Source organism: Diachasma alloeum, unplaced genomic scaffold (genome assembly GCF_001412515.2).
Source record: "Diachasma alloeum isolate Michigan unplaced genomic scaffold, Dall2.0 Dall_scaffold_00420, whole genome shotgun sequence".
In the NCBI taxonomy this organism is placed as follows: Eukaryota; Metazoa; Arthropoda; class Insecta; order Hymenoptera; family Braconidae; genus Diachasma; species Diachasma alloeum.
Genome location: NW_021680559.1, coordinates 295,081 through 320,821, shown reverse-complemented (window position 1 = coordinate 320,821; position 25,741 = coordinate 295,081). Strand labels below are relative to the sequence as shown.

Genomic DNA, 25,741 nt, shown 5'->3' with positions numbered 1-25,741 from the left:
TTTCTATACATCAATTTTTACATAAATTTTTGTTTTCATACGAAAGATGTCTAAACGCTCCAAGAAAAACGTAGACGAATGAGGAATGTTTCTATACATGTGGATGTGGGTCGTAGAGGATCAAACCTATAGAAATGGTATAGAAATAATTTGTATAAAAAATATCCGTATAGGAATATCCGACCATCATATACGAACATCATACAGAAATTTTATACGCAATCCGTATAGAAAATTTCTATACGATTTTTTCATACGCGATAATAAGATCCTCAGTGGTACTATGGACATAGTAAGCTCTGCTGTACATAGTTAGCGTTACTATATTAACATAGAAAAAGTTAGTATGTAACAAAAATGCATACACTATATGAATAGTATTACTATGGAACATAGTAAGCATTACCATGTGACATGGTAAGCATTACCGTGGGACATAGTAAGGATTACTATGTAGGGACAGTTGAAAATCCTTTAACTGTTACCATAGTAATCTCTCCTATGACCATGGTAACATTTACTATTTAATTCTCGCCGTGCATATTATCATTTCATGCGCGAAAATTTTAATTAAGGCCCTCCAAGTGTATGTATATTCATATTAAAAGGTGGTGAAATTTTGCGCCATTCCCGAGGGGCAATAAATAGAATAAATGAGATGAGACTTACGTCAAAAATAGGCTTTTCAGCTATGCTGCGGTTGGAGTTTTTTTTTCATCTATTGGTCCATTTAAGGATAATCACCTTGAAAGAATAATCGGAGAAAAATTACGATTTTCCGAACCATTTATCCTTTATTATGGTTACACAAGGTGATATTGTGTGCATTCTCCCGACTTTTCCTTTCCGTTCCTCCCCTTAGTTATTTGTAATTGTCAAAATATGGTCCATACTTTCCTGACTTCCTCAGTTTCCATATATCTCATTGAATTGCAACTCTAATTTTTTATTCTTCCCTTTTTAAATCAGTCAATTTACAACTTTTGAATCTGGGGTTTTTAATGATCAATTATTTTGTTTTTATTATTTTTGTAATTTCTGCTATTGCTGAGTTTTATATTAGGTGGAAACACAAATATTATGGTAAAAGTAGAAAATTAGAAATAACCGAATGATTAAGTGCAACCAAAACAAGCATCACAAGCTGTTCTCTGCAGCCCATAGTCTCTCCTGTGAAAAAGTTATCTAGACAACTTTCCCTAATGCTGTCATTTCCGAAGATATCTTTAAAACCATCTACAACTTTAGTATCATCATATTTTCTATTCCTTGCCTCCCTACCGAATACCCCATTCTTCCTCTCCCAAAATACTACAAACAACAAGTGGGATACATTGAACTCCCACAGCCTCGCTCCTCTTGTCCAATCCAACCACGTGGCGAAATTGTGCGGAAGAAAACACGAAAGAACCATCAAAGAAAAAGGTACGAGTGGGGTAAACGCTGCGAAAAAGGTAACTTCCGGAGGAAGCACCTTGGCATCCCCCCCTCTTCCCCTTCATCCAAACCAATTGGTAACCAATTGTAAAAACCGTCATTGAAGGATGCTTCCTTCCTTCCTGCTGAGAAGGAAGTGATTTTTCAAATAAAACCGAAAAGTCCGCTTTTTCAATTCTTGAGAAAATAAAAAAAAATGAAAAAGTTACGCTACATTAAAGAAATAAAGAGAAAAAGGCCAAAGCAGAACGGTTGGTTTATATTTATCTTTCTCGGATGATCGTAGTAAAGACGAACTGTGGGTTGACTTCCCGTCCTCAAGAAGAGGTAGAAAAGATGGCGGAGGGGAGAGGTGGGGAAGAAGCAGGTAAAAATGTTTGACAGAGGTGAAGAAAAGGTATTCGGATAAGCAATATGGATGTACCATTTTGTATTCTGCTTGAGGAAGGGGGAGGAAAAAAGGGAATATTTTGATTGGTTTGTCTCTCTAGTTTTCTCATCCAAGCACCCAAGCCACAGGCGGGATTGTGTGTCTCTATTGTGACACGGGGAGTGGGTTTATCCGGTTTATTCTCGGTGCTAGACTTCCGCTATTTTACAAAGAGTAAAGTCTATTCAGACCATTATTCCAGTAATAAGATCAGACAACTGATTTCCCCTCTGGTTCCGCGCGATGGAAAATTTCACTGGGCTCTATGGCAAAATTGTTGGCGATTTCATCAAAAATCGATTTTTCTTTAATTCCATTTAATAATAACTAATAACGTATAAAAATTGGAACGAATATTGTGTCTGCTTCATGAATTAGCATTCCATTTGAACTTGACATTTAATGTTTATATCTCTTGCTTCAAATAAACTATGAAAATGACGTATGTAATTTGAAGATATTTTCTCAAAGTATAAGTATTTCACTTGAAAAAGATTATCCTTTATATGCAATAAAAATTTGGTCCAATTTCAATAAAAATATACTTGATTTTCTTCTATTGTCAATGAATAATATGCCTTTACCGATTAAAATTGGAGAATTATTCCATATTCGACTTCTTGAAACTGCCCTGTTCATAGGAAAATAATTACACTGATCGAGCTCGAAATATAATATGATCATTCAAAGTGGGAAAGTTGGTGGAGAATGAAGGTTTCATCTATATCGATCAGTCACATTTCTATTATAGAATGAAAATCTAATATAAGGTAGATGATGCAGTTTCCAATCAGGAGTGGTACTTGATCACGTGATCGCACTTTTGGAGTTTCTATTATTTTTTTCAAATTTATCGACGGATTTATTATTAACTGCAAAAAGAATGGTATTCCTAGATTGATCTTCAGTCGGAATCATGTGGTCGATATTTCCAAAAACTCGCCGAAATAAATAATAAAACCTCAAATTGACATTTTCAGTGTTAGGTTGAGAAATGCACTAGTCGTCTGTTTGAATATTTATAAATATTCACATTATGTTCTCCTCATGTGTTGACCATTATGTTGATTACAGCGATCAAAATGATTGAAAGAGAATATATGTGAACAGGCATTTGATAAAAATGAGGTGCTTTTAGATGCTTGAGGAACTTTTATCTACTTCCCGATCCGAAGGGAGGAAGTTATTGTAATGACACTGAAAATCAAAAGTGGAAATTTGATGATATCTCCACGTTTTACGGGTTCTCGAATCATTCTATGATGTTTTTGAACACACACACACACACACGTGTGTGTGTGTGACGTGTGGACGTGTTTTTTTTTTTGGGTTCATGAACCTTAAAATGCTCTTTACGCACAAACACACTCCAGACGGGTGGTGTCTGAAGTGTAGTGTCCGAGTCGGTCAGGTCTAGATGGTAGCGACCACGAGCAAGTATCTGCTCGGCGAATGTGCAACCCATACGGACTAAAAAACCGAACATGACCCTAATAATCATTGACCTTTTCTTCCCCTCGCGGCACCACTGTTACGTATTACTTCGCGAGGGAGGTCTCAGCTATTTGCTCTTCCTTATTCCAACCTTATGTACGTCCTCCTAGCCTACAAAGATGTTGGGTGTAGGTAGGAGGTTCCAGTAGGTTTTCCGCCTGTGTTGCAGCCTTGCGCTCGCGTTCCTCTTTCCTGAGCTCCTTTATGACTTCAGCCGCAAAGTGACTCGTTGCGTCCCAAGCTGCCTGCGATGATAGTAATACATCCGTTAGATTTTTAGGCAGTACTTGCATTTTTAGTGTGGACACCCAGATATGCCTGGTCTCGCTGAAACGCGGGCATGCGAAGAACACATGCTCCGCATCATCATCCACTTCTGGGCAGGTTGGACATTTCGAGGAATCTTCATGCTTGAATTTATGAAGATACGCTCTAAAGCATCCGTGCCCAGAAAGCATCTGCGTCAGGTAGTAGTTCACCTCCCCGTGTCCGCGATTTAGCCAGACATCCACTTTAGGGATCAGGCGATGAGTCCATCTCCCCTTGGTGGAGTTGTCCCACTTCAGCTGCCATCGCCTTAGGCTGTTTCGCCTTTCGTCAGACAACTCCTCGGGACTCAGCACTTCGGATCTTCTACGCTCATACAGAGCTTTCCGCTCCTCAGCCAAAATCTCGATCGGCAACATTCCTGCGATGACACACACTGCGTCCTCAGAAACCGTCCGATATGCACTTGCGACTCTAAGGGCACTGAGTCGATAGACTGGTGCGATCTTACGTCGTGCTTCCTGTAGTTGTAGGACAGTTCCCCAGATGGGGATGGCATATGTGAGCACGGAAGTAATCACTGAGGACAGTAGTGCTCGTCTCCTCTGCTTGGGTCCCCCGATGTTTGGCATGAGGCGTGATAAGGTGGATCTCACACCAGATGCCTTGGTCCCCACGTGCTCAGCTTGCTGCTTGAAATTCAGTCGTGCATCGATGATCACCCCCAGGTATCGGATGAATGGCTGGGAGGTGATTTCACAAGACCCGACTTGCAGCGTGATCGTCTCGATCTTCTTCCTGCTGGTGATCAATACGGCTTCCGTCTTCTGTTCCGCTAGGCTCAGTACAACAGAATCCATCCAGCAGCGGATCGTCTCGAACGTTATGCTGAAAACACGCTTCATGTCCTCCAGGTGTTTCCTGATGATGACCACAGCCACGTCGTCTGCAAATGCCACAAGCTTAGTCCGCGAGGGCAGTTTCAGCTTCAGCAGCCCGTCGTACATGATGTTCCACAGGAGGGAACTCAGGACTGAACCTTGGGGTACTCCTCCTGTCACTTTGTACTTCTTAGGCCCAGTCTCGGTATCATACATGAGGACCCTTTTGCTGAAATAGCTACTGACCATCCTCCGCAAGTAGCCCGGCACGTCCAGTTTGGCAAGAGCCTCCATGATGCAGTCCCACCTAGCTGAATTGAAGGCGTTCTTGATGTCCAAAGTCACTAACAAGCAATAGTCCTTAGTGCCATTCAACCATCGTTTCCCTTCAATCGCTTTCCTAGCGGTTTCGACGACAAGGTTGATGGCATCAAGTGTGGACTGGCTTTTCCGAAAACCATATTGATTCCCAGCAAGCGCGGGTTCCACGGTAGCTTCTATCCTCTGGTGGATGATACACGCGAGAATCTTGCCAGCAGTATCGAGCATGCAGAGGGGACGGTAAGATGAAGGTTCGTCCGGTGGTTTATTCCCTTTTGGGAGCAGTACCAACCTCTGCTGCTTCCACATGGCAGGAAAGATGCCCTCTCTGAGGCACTTGTTGTAAACATCCAGGAACTGCTCTGGCATCGTGTTAATGGCCAGCTTCAACGCGATGTTCGGGATTCCGTCCAGCCCTGGAGCTTTGGAGTTTCCCACTCTTTTGCAGGCCTCCATCAGCTCTTCCCTGATGATCTCCGGGACAATTTCTCCTTCCCATTGTTCAGAGTTGCGGCGAAATTCCGGTTGACTTGGGAACAGCGTCTCCACAAATCTGTTCAGGAGCACCGGACACGATGGTGATAGCATTGATTGACTCTTGAGTCGTGCCATCACCACCCTGTAGGGCCACCTCCATGGGTCGGTCTCCACCTCGCTAAGGAGCTCGCTCCAGCATTGCCTCTTGCTATGCTTGATGGCTTTGCTGAGCTTTCGCCGTGCCTTCTTGTACTTCATCTCCAACTGCATGAAGTTGGGACTTTTCCTACCACGCTGAGATGACCTCCTGGCTGCGTTGCACTCCTTCCGTAGCACAGCGATAGTCTCATTCCACCAGTACACTGGTGGATGTCGATTCGTGGTCCTCTTTCTCGTCATTGTGGTGTCGCAGGCTTTACTCATCTTCCTCCTGATGCTCTGCGCCTTCGAAGTCGCATCTGTACCAGCGATTGGATGGTCATCTAATGCCACCGCAAATGAGCCTGGGTCGAAAGTGCTCACTCTCCAGCCAACGCTGTTGGTCTTCTTAGCTGTTGATGCGACCTTCTGGTTGGAACATATCTCCCAAAGTATGGCTCGGTGGTCACTAGCCGTATATATATCAGCTACGCTCCATGAGTAGTTTCTCTTAGCGAGAGCACCACTCACGAAGGTAAGATCCACAATTGAGCTCGCCTCTCCCCGCATGAAGGTTGGTTCATCTCCTCTGTTCAGCAAGATCACGTCCAAAGCGGACATGGCTTCCAGAACAGCTTGACCCTTAGCGTTTGTCACCTTACTACCCCAGTCAACTGCCCAGGCATTGAAGTCACCAGCTATCACCACGGGAAAGTGTTGCTTGGCATCCACAGTCAGCCTGTCCAGGAAGTCTGTGAACTCATCGATGCTGAGACTCGGTGGGGCATAACAGCTGTAGACGTGGATTCCATCGATCTTCGCCTTCACGTAGCCGTTCCTGCTTCCGGTGTCTTGAAAAGGCCTGTTCCCACAAGCCCAGATTACTGCCCCGCCATTGGCATCAGTAACCCAGGATTGGAAATCATAGCCAGATTGAAATCATAGCCAGATCAATCTTCAGCTCTCGCACCGTTTGCATAAGCAGATCATGTGCGGCCTCACAGTGATTGAGGTTGAGCGGTAGTATCCGCATTACCGTTTACTCTTCATCTTCTGGAGTGCCTCCCTGAAGACAGGGCATTTGCCGCTACCAGCAATATGGGCACAGTTCTTCGTTTGGTCTTTCTCAGCACATAGTGAGCAACGAGCTTCCTTCTCACAGGTGGCGGCCTTGTGTCCGACTTCTCCACACTTTGTGCAGAGTTTTGCCCGGTCCACTTCACTCTTGCACTTGATGGCGAGATGACCATAGTGCCAGCACTTGAAGCACTTGACCAATCTCTCCACCCTTCNTGACTTCTCCACACTTTGTGCAGAGTTTTTCCCGGTCCACTTCACTCTTGCACTTGATGGCGAGATGACCATAGTGCCAGCACTTGAAGCACTTGACCAATCTCTCCACCCTTCGGATCCGGCAGTTTACCCATCCTATGCGAATCTTGCCCCGTTCGCCTAGGACTTTCTTCGCGACCGCTGCAGCCACCGTCACGGATGCAGTCTGGGTTCCTCCGTAGGCCTTGCGCAAAGACCTGATCGCGTCGGGGGGGATTTGACAATCCACCCCAGCTGCGAGTTTCAGGGCTTCAAGCACCTCTTCCTTCGTCGTCAGCTCGTCGAGATCTTTGATCTCGAGATCCTCCTGTGGCCCTTTACTGAGGACATCAGCCTCGTTTCCAAGGAGCTCGGCTATCGCCTTGTGTAAGCTATCAGATTCGTTCTCCTTATCCTTCGAAAGGATGATCAGCATATCTCCCGTGGTCGTTCTGCGAACTTTGTCAACGCACTCACGAGCCTGCTCGGAAGATATCTGCCCCTTCACTCGTTTGAGCACCTCCGAATACTGCTGCTTGTCCTTCATGCGTACAATCAGAGCATTTGGCCTCGTCACCGGTACCCTTTGCTTCTTTTTCTTCTCCTCGTTCTTATTAGGCTTTTCTGACCGTTGCAGCTGCCTCTCCTTTCTGGTCTTGACCTTCTCCCAGTTCGACGACGCTGCAGGTGCGTCCTTCTCCTTGCTCTGGACCTGAGCAACCTTCGTCTCATCTTTCTTCTTCTTCTTGGGGTCCTTGGTGTCCGTCGGTGGTGATTCTCGCGACTTCCTCTTCATCCTGGAAACCTTGCTGTTGTCAGAAAGAGCTGAGTTCTCCTCCTCAAACTCTGAGTCCATCGAGGTCGCAGTGTATTCAGACAACGTCCGCGTTCGCCCTAAAAGCAATGATGCTGGTGTGACCAACATTTGCCTTGTCTGCCCTGCATGTCCGCCTAATTGTCTCAACCGTTTAGCTGAGGTGCTGATGGAGCTCACGAACTCTCGGGCCTGAGCGTTGATGCTCCTCTTCTCCTTCATGCAGTTCATCAAATCAGCAATAAGCTGTTCATGCCTGTCCCACATTTTCTCCTTCTTTCTGGCTGCGTCAGTTGGCTCCAATTTCTGAGTCAAGTTGCCCTGCTCCACCTCTTCAATTTTTTTGTTTGTATTTGCTTCCATCTTGTTCCCACGAGTACCTTGGGAAATAACGGACCACCTCAGTAGAGCCCCGGTTACTGAGGCTAGGCCACTTAATACACCTGGAGTTGGACCCGGTGCCCCAGGGCCACCGTTTGCGACGNGGCAGTTTACCCATCCTATGCGAATCTTGCCCCGTTCGCCTAGGACTTTCTTCGCGACCGCTGCCGCCACCGTCACGGATGCAGTCTGGGTTCTTCCGTAAGCCTTGCGCAAAGACCTGATCGCGTCGGGGGGGATTTGACAATCCACCCCAGCTGCGAGTTTCAGGGCTTCAAGCACCTCTTCCTTCGTCGTCAGCTCGTCGAGATCTTTGATCTCGAGATCCTCCTGTGGCCCTTTACTGAGGACATCAGCCTCGTTTCCAAGGAGCTCGGCTATCGCCTTGTGTAAGCTATCAGATTCGTTCTCCTTATCCTTCGAAAGGATGATCAGCATATCTCCCGTGGTCGTTCTGCGAACTTTGTTAATGCACTCACGAGCCTGCTCGGAAGATATCTGCCCCTTCACTCGTTTGAGCACCTCCGAATACTGCTGCTTGTCCTTCATGCGTACAATCAGAGCATTTGGCCTCGTCACCGGTACCCTTTGCTTCTTTTTCTTCTCCTCGTTCTTATTAGGCTTTTCTGACCGTTGCAGCTGCCTCTCCTTTCTGGTCTTGACCTTCTCCCAGTTCGACGACGCTGCAGGTGCGTCCTTCTCCTTGCTCTGGACCTGAGCAACCTTCGTCTCATCTTTCTTCTTCTTCTTGGGGTCCTTGGTGTCCGTCGGTGGTGATTCTCGCGACTTCCTCTTCATCCTGGAAACCTTGCTGTTGTCAGAAAGAGCTGAGTTCTCCTCCTCAAACTCTGAGTCCATCGAGGTCGCAGTGTATTCAGACAGCATCCGCGTTCGCCCTAAAAGCAATGATGCTGGTGTGACCAACATTTGCCTTGTCTGCCCTGCATGTCCGCCTAATTGTCTCAACCGTTTAGCTGAGGTGCTGATGGAGCTCACGAACTCTCGGGCCTGAGCGTTGATGCTCCTCTTCTCCTTCATGCAGTTCATCAAATCAGCAATAAGCTGTTCATGCCTGTCCCACATTTTCTCCTTCTTTCTGGCTGCGTCAGTTGGCTCCAATTTCTGAGTCAAGTTGCCCTGCTCCACCTCTTCAATTTTTTTGTTTGTATTTGCTTCCATCTTGTTCCCACGAGTACCTAGGGAAATAACGGATCACCTCAATAGAGCCCCGGTTACTGAGGCTAGGCCACTTAATACACCTGGAGTTGGACCCGGTGCCCCAGGGCCACCGTTTGCGACGCCAATTACCCCTGGCGCCTTCCAGAAATCAGCACGGTGAACACTTTAACATTGGGGGGTTTGAACTGCTTCTTAGTTCGGGAAAATCCCTTAAGCCCCTCCACCGTCGTCAAGGTCCTGCAGTTCCTAGGANTCTTAAGCCCCTCCATGGTCGTGAAGGTCCTACAGTTCCTAGGAGGGGTGTGGACGTGTGTGTGTGTGTGTGTGTGTGTGAATTTTTAAATTCTTTTTTTGCAATCAATGCATCTTCATGTAACTTAGAAATAATTGGTTCTAACCCTTATAATAACAGCCTTCTATTTTGACCCTTATGTTCTGACCGTTATACTCTAACCAGTATATTCTAATCCTTGTCTTTAGACTTTAAAATTTTGATTTTTCTGCTTTGATCTTCACATATTTTGCTGGAATTGGGTGTGACTCGTTATGCGGCGAATTAATAACTTCCCGGCCGATTCCCTTTTTTCTGTTCTCTCGAACATTGGGAATGTTTTTATATTTGTCCCTGCAATTATTTTAGAACAAATCAGTGCCGAAATCAGAAATTAATGTAGGGTCAGAGGGGTCAAAATAAGGGTCAGAAATGAGGTTCAGAAATAAGAGTCAGAATGAGGGTCAAAATGAGTCAGAAAAACTAGAGTAAAAAATGAATGATTCAGGGCTTTTAACATTCGGTCATTGGAAATTGTTTCATGAACTGCATGAGTGAATTAATAATTTATTGAATTAGTAATTCTGTAAACCATTAATTTAATGATTGAGTAAATTTATATATCGATAAATTAATAAATAACCCAATCGCATTCTGACCAATCCGCAATGGGAGCGAGCTAAGCGAGCGACCAACAACCCAGTCGAATTTTTTGATTGGGTCTAACTGGACTTCCCTGCCCCGAAAGTATATCATCTACCTTATGTGAAAATGAATCACTTGATATGCAGAAGGCATTTGTTTTACTGTGACAATATTTTTTAATTTCAGTTTCAATGTAGCTAAATTTTTTCTATCACCGTGAAATTCGATCATTTAATCAAGGTATTTCAAACATTGAATGAAAAATTCCGATTCTCCGACGAATAACAATTGAATATGAAGTTCAATTCATTCTTAGATTTGATGAATTGGATCATTTTCATGATGATTGCTAATAAATTTCCATTTATTAGCAATTGACTCATTCAGCTGGTGATGCATTGGAGTAGTTTTAGTTCCACCCACTTGTATACCCTTACCAGAATTATCCTTGAAACAAGGAATCCGTTCACCCGCAACATTTACCCATACGCGTAGACACACATGTAAACACTGTGTAACTGTTGATCATTAAAACACTTTAGGATTACGTCAACTCGCAGGTAGTCAATCGCTCCGTCATTTCTATGAATTTCAATTATTGATTCATTATTTTTCATTGTATACATAAGGCAGGAATCGAAAATAACCAATAAGAAACTTTTGAGGAAAAATTTTTGTGAATGGAAGAGAACATAGAAAATAATCATGGCGGAAAATTAATAGAGCTTTTAATTGTAAAAAGGCTGAATTTCCTTCATGAAAAAATATTCTCATGATTGATGGATTTTAAGTAACACAACCCGTGTAGAAAAATTTCTGTCTTTAGAAAGTCTTCTAGAAATCTTGGGAAGAATCTTCGAAAGATTATGTAGAAGATCTGCTTGGTGACTCAAAAAGATTCTTCAGAAGACAAAATCTTCTAAAGACAATTTTAATTTTCGATCTTTACTCCTTTGATCCTTACTTTTTTGACGCTCAAATTACTAAGCCCTGAATTTTGGACTATGAAAATTTTGACCCTTAAAATTTTGTCTTCTGAAGAATCTTTTTGGGTCACCAAGCAGATCTTCTACATAATCTTTCGAAGATTCTTCCCAAGATTTCTAGAAGACCTTCTAAAGATAGAAATTTTTCTACACGGGAATTAATCGCTAGAAAGTCTAACTGAGCAATAGAGTACAGTCGGGTACTAAAGTTCATGAACAAAACACATAGGATGCAAGTGCAGGCTGTTCACGAACTTAAGTCCGCGACTGTATATCTAAGCAAAAGAGTGAATCGGTGTTATGAGTGTTGCACAGCGCATGCCATAGGCCGTAAAAATCTTGGGTAATTCGGACCTGTCCCACTTAAAGTCTCAGAATTCTAGTAGAAATTTCATTGCGCAGAAACGTCGTGGCGTAAGTTGGCGCACGACATTGCCTTTCGCGGCGATGTACCTCAGAAAGGTACGCAGTAGGGTCGCTGAGACAGGGCTGTGCGGAGTTTATGCGGGATGGACCTAGCTGAGTCCGCCTTAACCTCAAATCCCATCAATTAAGAATTCGCAATCTTCAGATTATGCCTATTAATTCAAATCAATTGTTGAAGGATTAACGATTTGTTAGTGAATAATAATCTTTCACAACTAATTGATAATTATTATTATTGATAAAATGAAAAAATGGGAGCGCACCGCGTCAGTGTCGCATAGGGTTCCAGCAGCGACCTAGCGGCGGAGTACGGCAGCACACTCCGTGCGTGAATATCGCTGCAACAGCCAATGTCGCAGAGTCTCACAATTTCTACTAGGAAGTTTCAGTAAAAAGGCCATACATTATTTTTTAGCATTCACATCTTGGTCAATCACAGCGCCATATTTGATGACATGAAGTACATCGAGAATCGGTATTAAATTGATAATTTTCCGAATCCAAAGAATTACACCATTGGACGTTACGTGGTACAATTTACATGATATTGAACTGGTAATTTTTTCCATAATCATTAATATTGTTCATAAAAACCATCACCCCACCAAGGATAAATGTTGAGAAGAGGAATTTCTAGAATCTAGAGCCTCCATTCCAAAGTCAATCCACTATTTCTATATATGCGAACAGACTTTTCGAATGAAAATTGTCTTCTTCACAAAATTCTTCTAGGTTGCCTGTGGAAGATATTTGGAAGACAAAATTTTGTGTCCGAAAGATTCTTGTGGATTATCTTCGAACGATTTTCTAAAGACTAAATTCCGTCTTCCAAAGATCTAAAATAGAAAAATTAAAATATCTTCCGTGGATGAATTTCCATCTTTGGAAGATCTTTTCATATCACTAAAAAGATCTTCCAAAAACTTTCGGAAGATTTCTCGCAAAGATCTTCCGAAAAATCTTCAGAAGACGGTTTTTTTTCTACCCAGATAAGCAATATAAACTATTCCTAATCGCTCTACAATAGTGCTTCCTCTAACCAGAGGGTGAGCTCTATTGTAGTCTAGAATCATGCTGTCTAAGTAGACAGAGGGACTGCATTTGGCCAGCCAATACGAAAGCATTTCGCCCACAGGCCGAGATCTTTTTGAGCGCCGATACGAAAGACTGCTTCATTCCGCTAAGAGAATCAATGATAAGAACAATCAACTTCAATTTGAAGCCCCGATTAAACTGATGTAGCCTAAACAGGAGCGGTTGGTACTTGAGCCGCTGCTCTTCCGCTTTCACTGAGATGTCGCCCTCAGCCGGAGCCGAGAACTCAATGACATAGATTATTTTGTCAGGAAAATCAATGAGTACAATATCAGACTTTGTTACGACAGGCCTAACGGTCGCACACGAGACGTTCCAATACATTTTACACCTCTCGTTCATAACAACGAATTCAATATCTCCTGGAATGTAAGGCAGTACCGGCGTTCTGTCTATGCCATAATAGTGTTGCAGATGGTAGTACAACATTGTTAATGTCGCGTTATGTCGATGAATATAACTTGCGATTGCATATGTCGGATAAGCCGACAAAAGATGCGTTAGAATTTCTGGGGACTGCTTGCAAGCCCGACACTGAGTATCAGGAACTTACAACTCCATAATACCACTTCGATAGACTAATGTGTTTATTATATGTGATGAAACCCTCGGTCTCAGACATCAAGCCAGCTGACTTCAAGAATGAAAATATCAGCTGGACAGATAAACCCTCCTTTTCCCCGTGAAGGAAGAATCCGGCATACATGGGTCTATTTAGGTGCTGACAGAGCAAGGTGATCTGTTTCGCTTTCTTGACGGTCGCTCTTCGTCGAAGCTTAGTCAGGCTGGCCAGTGAATCACCAGACGATTGACCATCTCGACCGCGGCTCCACACCAACTCCACACCAAGAGAATCAGTTGCGGTGACTGCTGACTTATATAGAAAACCCTGAACCCCATGGATTTCTTGATCATACACGAATTCCAAATGCGAATCCAAGCTATTCATAACGTGACACGCTAAACCGAGGCTAAACCAGACGCTCATGAAGAGATTCTAAACTAAGGAGTCCTCGTCCTCTACTCAATACAACCGAAAATACAACCGCGCACTTGAAAAGCGTAGATCCAGACTCCTGTGGATATTAATCAGCTTGTGAGAATTCCTGTTCAGCTGCTTCAGTTTATATCTATTCCACTTAAAAACGCCAAAGGAGTAGAGGAGTTTTGGAACAGCAAACATGTTAGTTGCAGCCACTTTATTCTTGCCGAAAAGCTCGGATTTCCAAACTTTCCGAAGCCGCCACCGATATTCCTCGCGAAGAGTCTCTTTGACTGCCTCAGCGTCCACTATTAATCGCTGATAGAAACCAAGATATCTGAAGGACTCTTTGGCGCCAAGATGGATGATGACGCTTCCATCCATGAGCATATCTGGCCGCCTTATTGCCAACTGTATTCCTTGAAAGAGGTATACCGAGATAGAAATACTATTTGATTACCTCAAGCTCAGATCCATTATATAATTTGAATCTAGATGGTAGATTTTTCATTCTGCCACATTCTTTGAAGGCCATGATCTTAGTTTCTGATGTATTACCGTGGTTCGAGCGTAGCTATATATATTGAAACAAGTGGGGATTTTTTGAGATTCCCACGCTTTTATCAGTGAATCAAAAAATGTGATCCTTAGTTACAAATGTAATCTACTCTATCCAGCTGTAGTTAAAATAGATAAAAGATCTTCACTCTACTAAAAAATCATATGAATTATAATGCAAATATACCAGATGGTTTGACAGCTAACTCCCGTCATTGGGAGACAAGTTCATAGCAGTTTAGCTGTCAAACCAACTCACAGGTTAGCCCCATTTCCCATCTGACAAAAGACCTATGATCCAATTCTGTCGCAGCCTGATAAAATAAGGTGCATTACTAGCTAAGGATCATATTTTTTGGTTCAGTCGAAAAAGCGTGGCAATGTGTCAACAAATCCCTGCTTTTCTCAATATACATAGAGCTTGAGCCGCGTTAACTGCGAGGCCATTCAAATCACAGTAGTCTGCGAGGACGTCGAGAGCTCTTTGTAATTTGAGGTGCGAATCCACAAGGATAACTGTATCGTCAGCATGTTAAATTTTACATTTTGTATATTTGATGATGCAATAACAACCAACTGTCAAGATATTACCGACCAGCAATAAGAATCACTCGAAATTGTAATCTATTTCTAAAACAAGCAGGGGTTTGAGCTTATCCGACAGAAGGCATGTGACCGTTATTCTTTGCGTTATTAGTCTTTTTCTTTTTCTTTTTTTTTAATCAATTCCATTGGTAGTAAGCTTCCGAATAGATTAGTAGCAATTCCCTGCCCTTGTGACAGGCATCCAACCATAACCACATGCTACAGGGTGTGTACAGAAAGATATTCAACCTTTTAATAAAATAAATTATAAAAAAGGTTAAATATCTCCGAAACTGCTCGGTCGATTGAGCCCGTCCAAAATACCAACCTTCAATATTGTAAGAGCTATAATCATACCAAATTTCAACTTGCAATCTTCATTTTTTCTCAAAATATCGTGCGTACAGGAATGAAAAAATTTAAAAAATGGCAATATGTCGAAAATTTTGTATGAATGCGTATACAGATTTTAATTGATCTAGATAGAAGCCATGGAGACGAGCATTTTGAAAAAAGGAAAAAATCAAATGCGTTGAGTATAGTTTATGAAATATTTATACAAAAGGTTGCACATCTCAGGAACCGTTTGGCCGCTGGCGCCCGTCCAAAATACTAATCTTCAGTATTATAACAGCTAAGAACGTGCCAAATTTTAACTTGATATCTCCATTTTTTATCAAGTTATCGTACGTACGAGATTGGTGTTGAAAAAAAATGGAAAAACAGCAATATTTTCAAACTTTGTATCAACGGGTGTATATATTTTGATCGGTCTAAATAGAGACCATTGACACGAGTATTTTGACGGAAAAACATTTCAATCGGTGCAGCAGTTTTTGAGATATTGAAGAAAAATGAAATTTAAACAAGTTGTTATATCTCAGGAACTACTGGACCGATCGGGCTGAAACAGCGCATCAAAATTAAGCTTAATCATAGCTACGACGAGCCAAAATTTCATATTTTTATTGACAAAATTTACTGTGTTTATGTTAAATTTTCTATAAATCAATGACCAAAAACTCAAGAAAAAATCTCTTTCAATGATGATTTTTTCAGTGATCGTTACGAAATCATTTTTCTTTAATATAAAGATTTTCAAAACTTTATGACGAATGAAATTTTCATTGGTGGCAATGGACACCCAAAAAAAATACTAAATCATTTACGTAGTAAAAATTGAGCATCGGTAGAGTAGAAAGTGTTAGAATAAAAGTAGAATTTAATTTGGCATGAGTAATTTTCATATTACAAAAAATTATTTGCTTATGTTCTACTTCCTATGCTCACTCAATAAGATTTCAATCCATTGAATTCCCTAGAAATGTGTAAATATTACCTTATCAAACCAAAATAAAACTCATCAATGCTGTTCCTCTTCATTGAAACCAGGGTGAGCCCATTCTAAGAACGATTCAATTCCCACTTTTTCTACTCATTCACCTCTCTTCATTTTATTTAATCTTTTCCTCTTTCACTCTTTTATCGTCCTACAAACATCCTATTTATGTTGCTTTCATTATTTTATATGAAACAAAATAAAAGAAACGAAAAAAAAAAAAACAAAAATGAAGAACAGGGCCACGAAGAATTATATCCAGTGTTCCTTAGACGTAAAGCTACTGTCGATCGTATTTCCTTGGTAAGGTTTTTAACAAGGACCGAATGTATTGGAATTACATATACATGATATGCTTGCGTATGTATAAGAACACTCATAGTTACGCAGTTGATTCTAAAGGAAAAAATGAAGCAAAAAAACACACAGAAATCATATACTGAGGTTGGTTACTGGAACCGGAAGTTGAGGGAGAACAAAAACGCCTGGCCAGACCACTGTCCTTTTTCTCATTTTTCCCCTTTTTTCCCATTTTTTCCGCTTTTACCTTTGCGCAACAAACCTGGAGGTTCTAATCGAATGGGTCCGTCGGTCCGTTGATCGTTGCATTGATTCATTTTTATGTTTCTGTTTTTTTCTTCTATTTGGTTCAGTTTCCAGTCAAAAGATCCGTTACAGAACGAAAAACAAGAGATTAGGAGAGGAGACGAAGCAGTTGATTAATAACAAGGGAAGACTAGTGATGTTCTTATTCCCGGATGGAATCATTGTAATAATACAAATTGAAAAATTCCCAGATTTCTTCTTGAAGTGACTTGAAATGAGGAAAAATAAAATTTCTCGGCGATCTTTATACACGGAGAGAAATTTTTGATAAAAATTACCCTACCGTTCTATAAAAATGTATCATGAGTCATCGTTTCTTCATTTCTATCCCGAAATTTAGTAAAAATTAGTGTATGATGATCACATTTTATTCTACGTCAGAGAAATTTTATCCTGACAAAAATAAAAATTACCGTGCCGGTAGAGTGAAAATTACTGTACCGGTAGAATAAAATTTACCAACCGTTCTAGAATTTTCGTTGTTATCTACATAAACATTACTGGACTGGAAGGGTAAAATTTATTATGCGTCAGGATAAAATTTCTCTTACGTAGAATAAAATTTGATCATCATATATTATTTTTTACTAAATTTCGGGATAGAAATGAAGGAACGATGACTCATGATATACTTTCATAGAACGGTAGGGTAATTTTTATCAAAAATTTCTCTCCGTGTAGAATATGTTCATGTTTCTTTGTTAATCTAATCAACGGTTTCTAAATTTTCTTATACCATTACCTTTAGTAGTTCAAATTGACCATAAAGTGAATTAAAATGACTCTGCATGTTCTGGAATATGATTTCTGCATGGTTGTGAGCTCAAGAGATGACGGAATTCAATCAAATACCTATACACACACTGATAGAATGATTCATTTATTCCAAACGAGATTCGTTATCTATTAACGAATGGTAGAGTTGAATATAACCAAATGAATATTCGTTAATAGTTAACAAATAGTTCACTTGAATGGCGAAAGTCAAGTCAAACAAGGCTCCTCAAATATACATTCGTTAACTATTAACGAATGAACATTTGGTGGGACCGTATAGACTCTAACCTCCAACCAAAATCCATTCGTTAACAATAACTAATCCGTTCTATCAGTGCATCAATGAGATTGCAAATTGAAAAGGGGTTCTCTAGCGAGGACTAGAAAAATATTTGTGTTAAAAAATCGACATCCGACTGTGATGTGTGATATACTGATAATTCCAAATCCTTAGCATCTAAATTCTGCATAAAACCAATCGTAATTATGTCGAATTTATAGTATTTACTAGCGCCGCCGCGGCCGCAAGTGGCCGCGACGTTCATGCAGTTACGTCATGTCTTTTTTTCATTTTTTTCCTTGTGTTTCTTTCAAAAATTAATGATTCATCATCATTTTATTATACTGAGTGTTAAGATTAAAGAAAACAATGCTTATCGATTCATCACCTGTTCGATTTCAATATTTCAATAAGTGATTCACTATATAAGTCTGAATTTCTGTGCTCTTTGAATAAAGTTCCAATTATGCTTATAATTGAAGTTCTACTCAGAGAACAAAACAATAATTATTAAATTTCTCACATCCCATCATTTTTCAATCTTCGCCACCCTCTTTATTCTTCTTTACACCTTTACAACAGCATTCAGTTATTTTTCTGGGAAAATTATATCACCGATTCTCATGCTCTTTCGCTAATTCGGAGTATCTTCTCCTCATTCATGCTCTTTTCACAATCCTATTAGATATTATAGAACTTGAAACTTGGATGAATCATCTGAAATTTTTTCAAATTCTCCATAAAATTCCAAAATTCTTGTGAACTTTTTTTGAAAATTTTTTATGAAATTGTTCAGAAAATCCGAGGAATTGCTCGAATTTTTCCAATTAGGGTCTTCTTTCTCATTTCCATCAATCAGAGTGCAGTAATGCAGTATAAGCAGGGTGATGGACAAGTAAAATATCACCGGTATTTTACTACGTTTTCTACATGTGTAAAAACAAGTAATTTACCAAGGAGGTCTCAGACCTTTTTGACCACGTGTGTGCGTGATTGAGAACAACAGTTATTTCGGTACGAGAACAACTCCATTCACAGGGTTGCAAGGGTCATGCCTTACAAGGGTCAAACATGGCAATGGTTGTACCTCGCGAGGGTCAAATGTTGTAACGGTTAAACAACAGTGGTAGATAGAGGACAATCTCAAAGGTCAAATGACAACAAGCGGCAACCGAGGAGGCAGAAAAAGACAATCACAAAAGGAGCAGGAAGGAAAATCGTCAAGGGTCCAACGGGAGACATGATCCTTGCGAGGTATAACCCTTGCGACCTCTGAACATCGCAACGTTGACCCCTTGTTTGGTATGACTGTTGCGAAGTTTGACCCTCACGAGGCAGGATCCTTGCGATATATGACCTGTGCCACATCTGACTCTCGCGAGGCATGATCTTTGTGAGACATGACCCTCATGATGTTTGACACTTGCTAGATATGACCCTCGTGACCTACCCTCGCAAAGTACAACCCTGGTGAAATTCAGTTACGAGAATTACTGAACTGATAGTCGGGTTAAGGGGTATTCTACCAGTTATTTCCCTTTTTTATACCATTTAGGTCTAAATTGCCAGTATTCTACTATGTACCTTAGAAAAGTCCGATTTTCAGTGAACGACCCAATTCTATATATGTATAAAGATAAACCATGCAATCGGGAACAGATTTTAAGTCATTCCACAATTACGCAGGTCACTAAGATCTACAAATAAATCAACTCCCAAACAAACCTACACATAAAATTAAGCTCGGTCTATGAAAACCACCAACACATTGGGGAGTAGATATTACCATCACTTATAGTGAAACAAGAGAACTTTGTCGATCCCTTGGAGACAGTAATACCACCTGCTAATGTTTTGTTCATATTTTTATCGTAGAAGAGTGAAGAAGAGCTGCCAGAGTGCTTGGATAGGAGTGAGGTATGCAGCAAAGTTGATTTATATGGGGATCCGTGGGTGGAGAGGCAGTGCAGATGTCCTGGTGGACGCACATGTCCGAGCACTATACATGCTGACGATGGACACACGATTGTTGATAAGACCAGGCAGTATAAGCTCTGTGAACCTGTTAAGAGACTACCTATTTGTCGTTATTTCAAGTAAGTAGTGGGAAACTTTTTTTTAACCGCCTCCGGGCCCCTTTTCGGGTCCCACTCGCAACCTTCCACCCACTAGACTTACGTCTATAGCCCATTCGGCTATCAGTAGAAACGGGTAGAATCCTTCTTGTAGGCAATTCAATTACAATAGCAAAGGATAATTAGTAATTCATGCATGTATATCTCACAAATAAGGGAGTCAATGAGAATTCGTCGAAAAAGTATTTTTGATAACCCATTTTACTACAAGAAGGTCTCTTGACAATTGTCAGGAGAATTTGAATTCTCGTATTTGTACTTGCCAAAACGGACGTATAGTGAAATTTGAATCATTTTTTTTAATTTGAAATGTATCGGTATACTGAGAAAAAACTTCAGGAAAAAATACATGGCAAAACGTAAAAGTGATGCGAAATGCTCTTTCGGAAATTTGTATGTGAAAACTCGATAAAAATCTGAAGCGAAAAATATTTTTCCCTCTTAAGTTCTGGAAATTTTATGCACCGAAATGAAATTTTTGCTTGTTAAAACGTGATGTTTATGTTTATGTGATTAGCATGGTACTTTTCTGCACCTTTTTTCTTCGTGTAATGTGTGATATCTGAACAACTCATCAAGATAGAACGATAGAATGTTATGTATAAATTTCTCTCGCCTGCAGAGAAAATCCCTCGTCATTTCATTTTGAGAATTGATAGTTTTTTGGGTCATCATTGATGGATATGAATTTTATATTCGTTCTAATCATTACGATTATAACTTTCACAGAGATATCACATGGACATTAGCCCCAGGAGTTGGTCCCAATAATTCAACAGTTCAGCAAGTTCACTGTAGGTGTCGTCCAGGAAGTGTTCCTTATCTCGTAAGGAGATCAACCCACAAACTACCCCAAGGCAATGCCACCTTCATCTACGCCTTTGCCTGCTCACCACAGAGTGTAAGTAACTCTACATCATCAAATCATTTACTGAACCTCCTTAAGCTCAGTTGCAACATTAAAGTCGATATTGTTATTAATTTAATAAAAAGTCAAAGTTTACTTTATCAATAAATTCTAAAACATCCTCTCCAATGCAGAAAATCTCTGCAGAGATTATTACTTGGATATCTCCTTTACTAACGATGCGTGCTCGAAGAAAGTTTTCACTTGAAATGAGCTAAATTTTTCTCAATTTTACTCTCCACATTCTGAGCTGCTGAAGATTAAAAATCATTTATTCAATTTCGCTCTCTTCTTTAGACCTCTCTAATCAATAGTTAATTAATGGTTCGATAATTTTAATTTCCAGCGCTTGAGGTGTCAACATAAAGAACCCTGTCGTCTCTTCACAGTGCGCAAGCGACGAAGCTCCCAACTGGAAGAAGTTAACGCGTCACCTCTCTGCCAATGTCCAAAGGGCAATAGATGTCCCAGGAGACACACAGACCCAGGCTCTCTTCCAGCAAGATCATACCGTGGCGCCCTTGAAATCAAAACCTACAGTGGTTACTGCGTCCCAATTCATCACACCGAGCCAGTCTACACCGTTTGATCATCTCTTACTCTAAAGGATTAACAATCCCAATGATTATGACCAATCTCAAACAATTACAGTAGACTCTCGTTATAGTCGCACTCACGGGGCTGTAGGGGCAGCCGATTCTGAGAATGGGACTGTATTTCTCTTTCCCCACCAGGCGCTCACGGTAAGCCTAAATTCCGGGAATCGGGAGCGATAAGAAAATAAATTTTACTCCAATTATTTTTCTCTTCAATTTGCATTGAACATTTTTATTAAATATAAAAATTATTTTCATTAAACACTTTTATTAAATTAATGAAATGAATAGAAATATTAATAACATCGCATTGTTCAATACACTCCAAAATTTATTCACTTCATTCAAATAAAAAGCAGGATTATGCACCACTGCAAAGACCCTCTCTTCGTGACAGTCAAGAGTGAACTGAATTTCTCTCTCGCAAATTCATTTTTCCTAAATTTTATTTCCCGAATTTCTTAGAAATGCAAAACAAAGCCCATTCCGAGAAAACACAGGGGCATTTAAATCCACACCTCGGAGGTGGTACGGAGTGGGGGAAGCGCTCGAGCTCGAAAAAATCGATGAGGGGAAATGCGACTATAACGAATGCGACTATAACGAGAGTCTGCTGTAGCAAATTATCGATAGATCGATTTCTTGCTCTACCGACTATGGGTAAATCATTATGAATAACGAGATGAGAAATTGGCGAATAGAAAAACCATGAAGGGTAAAACCTTTCAACGGTCACTCTATTTAACCTCCTTATCATCGCACCATTTTTGCCACGAAATAGTATTAGAAGTTGAGTGAAACACTTAATAGTGTTGAGGAAATATTTTAATTTTTTTCAAGGATTTGAAAAATTTTCACCTTGATCATTCAGCAAAACCTCTGCAAAAGCTTTAAGTGACAATTGTCGTACATTGAGAGGATAATATACATTTTTCAAAAGAATGTATGTGATAGTGAATGAATTGTGGAAAGTGTGCAGCAATGAATAATCGGCTATATCAAAATTGATTTATGAAGCTTTATTTTCTATGTATTTGGTGATTTACTAGAATGTTTATTGACCGACACATGTTTATTTGCTGGAGTGACTTTTCGTAAATTTTCACTTGGAAATCGTGATAACAATCTTTCGAATACGAATAAATTTCACTTTTTCAGTGTACAACGTCACAATTTTATCCATTAAGGTCAAAGAGATGTTTTCTTCTAATTCTGAATTAATTGTATAAACAATGTATAGATGCATTCCATGTATTGTCAAACGATGAATCTCAACGATTTTATCATTTTTTCTCGCATTTCCATAATTATTATTCCTTTCTTATTATTTTTTTTACAATTATGAATTATTATGCAACGATTCAAGAGTAGAGATAAAGAGTTATTTTCGTATGTTATATTATCAGCATTATATCGGTTAATTTTTAATTTAGGTGACAAGTTTTTTTTTGGCGAATTGACATTTTGAATGCCATTATCTACGTTCATAAGGAGAGAATGAAAGTAAATTTACATAAATGATGATACTGAGCTGTATATATGATCCGCTTTCTGAGTGATTATTGTAAGTTGAAGGAAATCGACGTGAACGTTGTTTTTCAATGTTGAGCGAACGTTGATTTGAGATTGACGTTGATCATGTTTGTATAATTCCCACTAGTTTAATGAAATATATGGCAATTCTGTTAACTAATCGTGTACTTTTTATTATTTCATGTTTGACGGCAGAAAATCAGCAGAATGAAGTATTTAGATTTTTATGTTTTTAAGGAGATTCGAATACTTTGGCTATTTTTTCTCCAGTGAAAAGCTTTTCGACTTTTGTTGTCTAACATCAGAGCTTTTATTTGAGCTCCATTTGACTCTAAGGTTTTGGATATTTTACAATGACTTTATTATTTAAATTTTGCCTGAATTTGAATCTCGATGTTGAACCGATAGAAAACGTTTTTTAAATCAGAAAAAATTGAAAAGTTTATTTTTGGAGGAAGATTGATGAAATAATGTTAAAATTGCAATTTTTGAAAATTACGAGCATTTTCTATAAATAATTTATAAACACTTCATTTTTCACCATGCAAATCATTTGTAAGGAATCACAACAAAGTTATTAATATTCAGAATTTGACCAGAAATTCATGCCCAAAAAAATTAGGTTTCCGAAAGTTTAAACAACTTTAATTATTTATTTATGAGCAACGCATGTTTAAGAATATGATAGTTCTGTGCAAAATGTAATTTGAATGACGCTGAATGTTGATGATTTTTTAAAATTTTTCTCACGTGATTTCATTGTCAAATTTGACGGTTGAAAAAGGTTGAATCTATACTGTGATCTAGACATCACTTTTAGAAATGATTGTGCAAAGAGAGAAAGAAAATTGGTCGTGGAGTTGTGTTTTTCACGGCATACTTGGACTCAGCATCCAACAATTTTTAACACTTGCATGTCTTACACGATATTAATTCCACATGTACTTTTACACACGATAAAATAACGCGCAAATGGTCAGAAGAAATTATGTTTGTTTATTCACAATTATTTTTCCACATAGTTTTTCAACACGGATGCCTTCTGCACATCTATATAACCCACACGATGTATCGCCACGCAAATGGTGTGCACCCTGAAGTTTAGCGCGGGCTCCTTAACCACAAATTTGAAATACACATGAGAGTTACACGTACAAAAGTTACACGTGTAGATTTCATTCATCATTGATTAACACAATCATATGGATTACTAGCCGTTTATGCACAATGAAAAATCACACCTATAGTTTTTATTTATTTTTATTTTGTTTTATATGTATACCCTCTCGGGTTTTTACATTTTTTGTTCCCTTCCCTATCTGCGTTACCATGGGCCGACTTACTTTATCCCCAACTGCACTCCATTCGGGATTGGACTGCCAGGGAAACCATAGAAAACCTCAGTCGTGCAGTCGGCCGATAATGCAGGGATTCCACTGTGTCCATTGGTCACACTGACTCAATGGGTACAGTGGTTCCCTACATTCGTGCCTAGCGACTGTAGTCCCACGCGGTTAGGTGTGCCTAAGCGGACACCCATCCAAGTACTGGGCAGACTGAACGCTGCTTAGCTTGGATGACCGCCGGAGCCACACACTCCCCGCGTGACCACTACAGCCACTTCCAATCACACCTATGATTTTTCTCGTTACGCGTATCAATGAATACACATTCAATCCAAAGACATTACTATTATCCACGCGAATGGTTCACACACTGCAGTTTTCCACTTTTTTTATCGGAGAGAATTCCACGAGTTGTCTCCTTGAGCTACATACTATTTTTCACACATTAGAAAAAATTATTACTCCGACGATTTGTACATATGAATATTTACGCACATAATGGATGCACTGACTACATTTCTACATGCGTTTATTCCCATCCAAATTATTACTCAATGTGTAATTCGATTTACACTAAACTAGGATGTGTAATTCAAACTTGTTCGTGTGTAATTCCAATTCTCATCTGTGTTATTTTATTTGACTGATGTGTAATTCCATTTACAACTCAGAGTATAATTTTCTTACGGGAATAATCATGTTTCTGAAGTCTGAGGTGCACGTCTTTATGATCTCACGTAGTCCTGATGACCACCTGATATTCAAATCAAATACAAATTCCTTCCCACCCGAGTCAAAATTTTACCGGATCTCCCGACGTAGTTGCAACGTTTTGAAACTACATTGCTTTGATGTTCAAATTCTCCGCCGAATTTTCACTGTACTTTTAACTTATCCTCAACGTGAAGGCCCATGGACGTTGAAAAACATTCAATATCCACCGTATATTAAACGTACTCTCAACGTTAATGACGTGTGTTTTCTGTTAACGTACGTTGTAAGTTTCGACGTCCACATTTGATTGTATCAAGGTCATTATTGACGATAATTAAAAAATTCATGACCGTGTTAAAGACTCACGTAACTAAATTATTAGTGTTAGTACATTAATAACATTAGTTCGAAGTTCAAACAATCGTGCGTCTGAAGGGTGAGTTGGGTCCAAGGGTCAGAACGGTTAGTTGAGTATAAGGATCAATTGAGTATAAGGGTCAGATGAGTACAAGGGTGAATTGAGTCCAAAAGATTACGCGAATCTAAGGGTCAGATAAGTGAAAGCCTCAGTTGAGATTGAATGTCAGTTGAGTCCAAGGATTTGTTTTGTAAGGGTGAAATAATTAAAAACCTCAGTTGAGTTCAACTGTCAGTTGCATTTAAGGGCCAGTTGTGTGTAAGAGTCAGTTGAGTATATGGGTCAGATGAGTGCGAAGGCCCTATTGGGCCTGAGAGTCAGATCAGTCTAAGGCGAGGATAAGTGTCAACTGAGTCTGAGGGTCAGATCGATTCTGAGGGTCAGGTGAGCCAAAGGTCATCTGACTTTTAAA

General features: G+C 40.1%; 1 protein-coding gene across 1 annotated transcript in view; it reads left to right on the top strand.

Annotated features, from left to right (window-relative positions):
* Positions 1-21,400, top strand: part of LOC107042120 (protein giant-lens) — a 34,445-nt gene extending 13,045 nt beyond the window's left edge. The window contains exons 2-4 of the mRNA XM_015263011.1: positions 19,556-19,776; positions 20,545-20,716; positions 21,069-21,400. Of these exons, the coding sequence (XP_015118497.1) occupies positions 19,556-19,776; positions 20,545-20,716; positions 21,069-21,311 (636 nt within the window). The 3' untranslated portion in view covers positions 21,312-21,400. The remainder of the gene's footprint in view (positions 1-19,555; positions 19,777-20,544; positions 20,717-21,068) is intronic.
* The last annotated feature ends 4,341 nt before the right edge of the window (positions 21,401-25,741 follow it).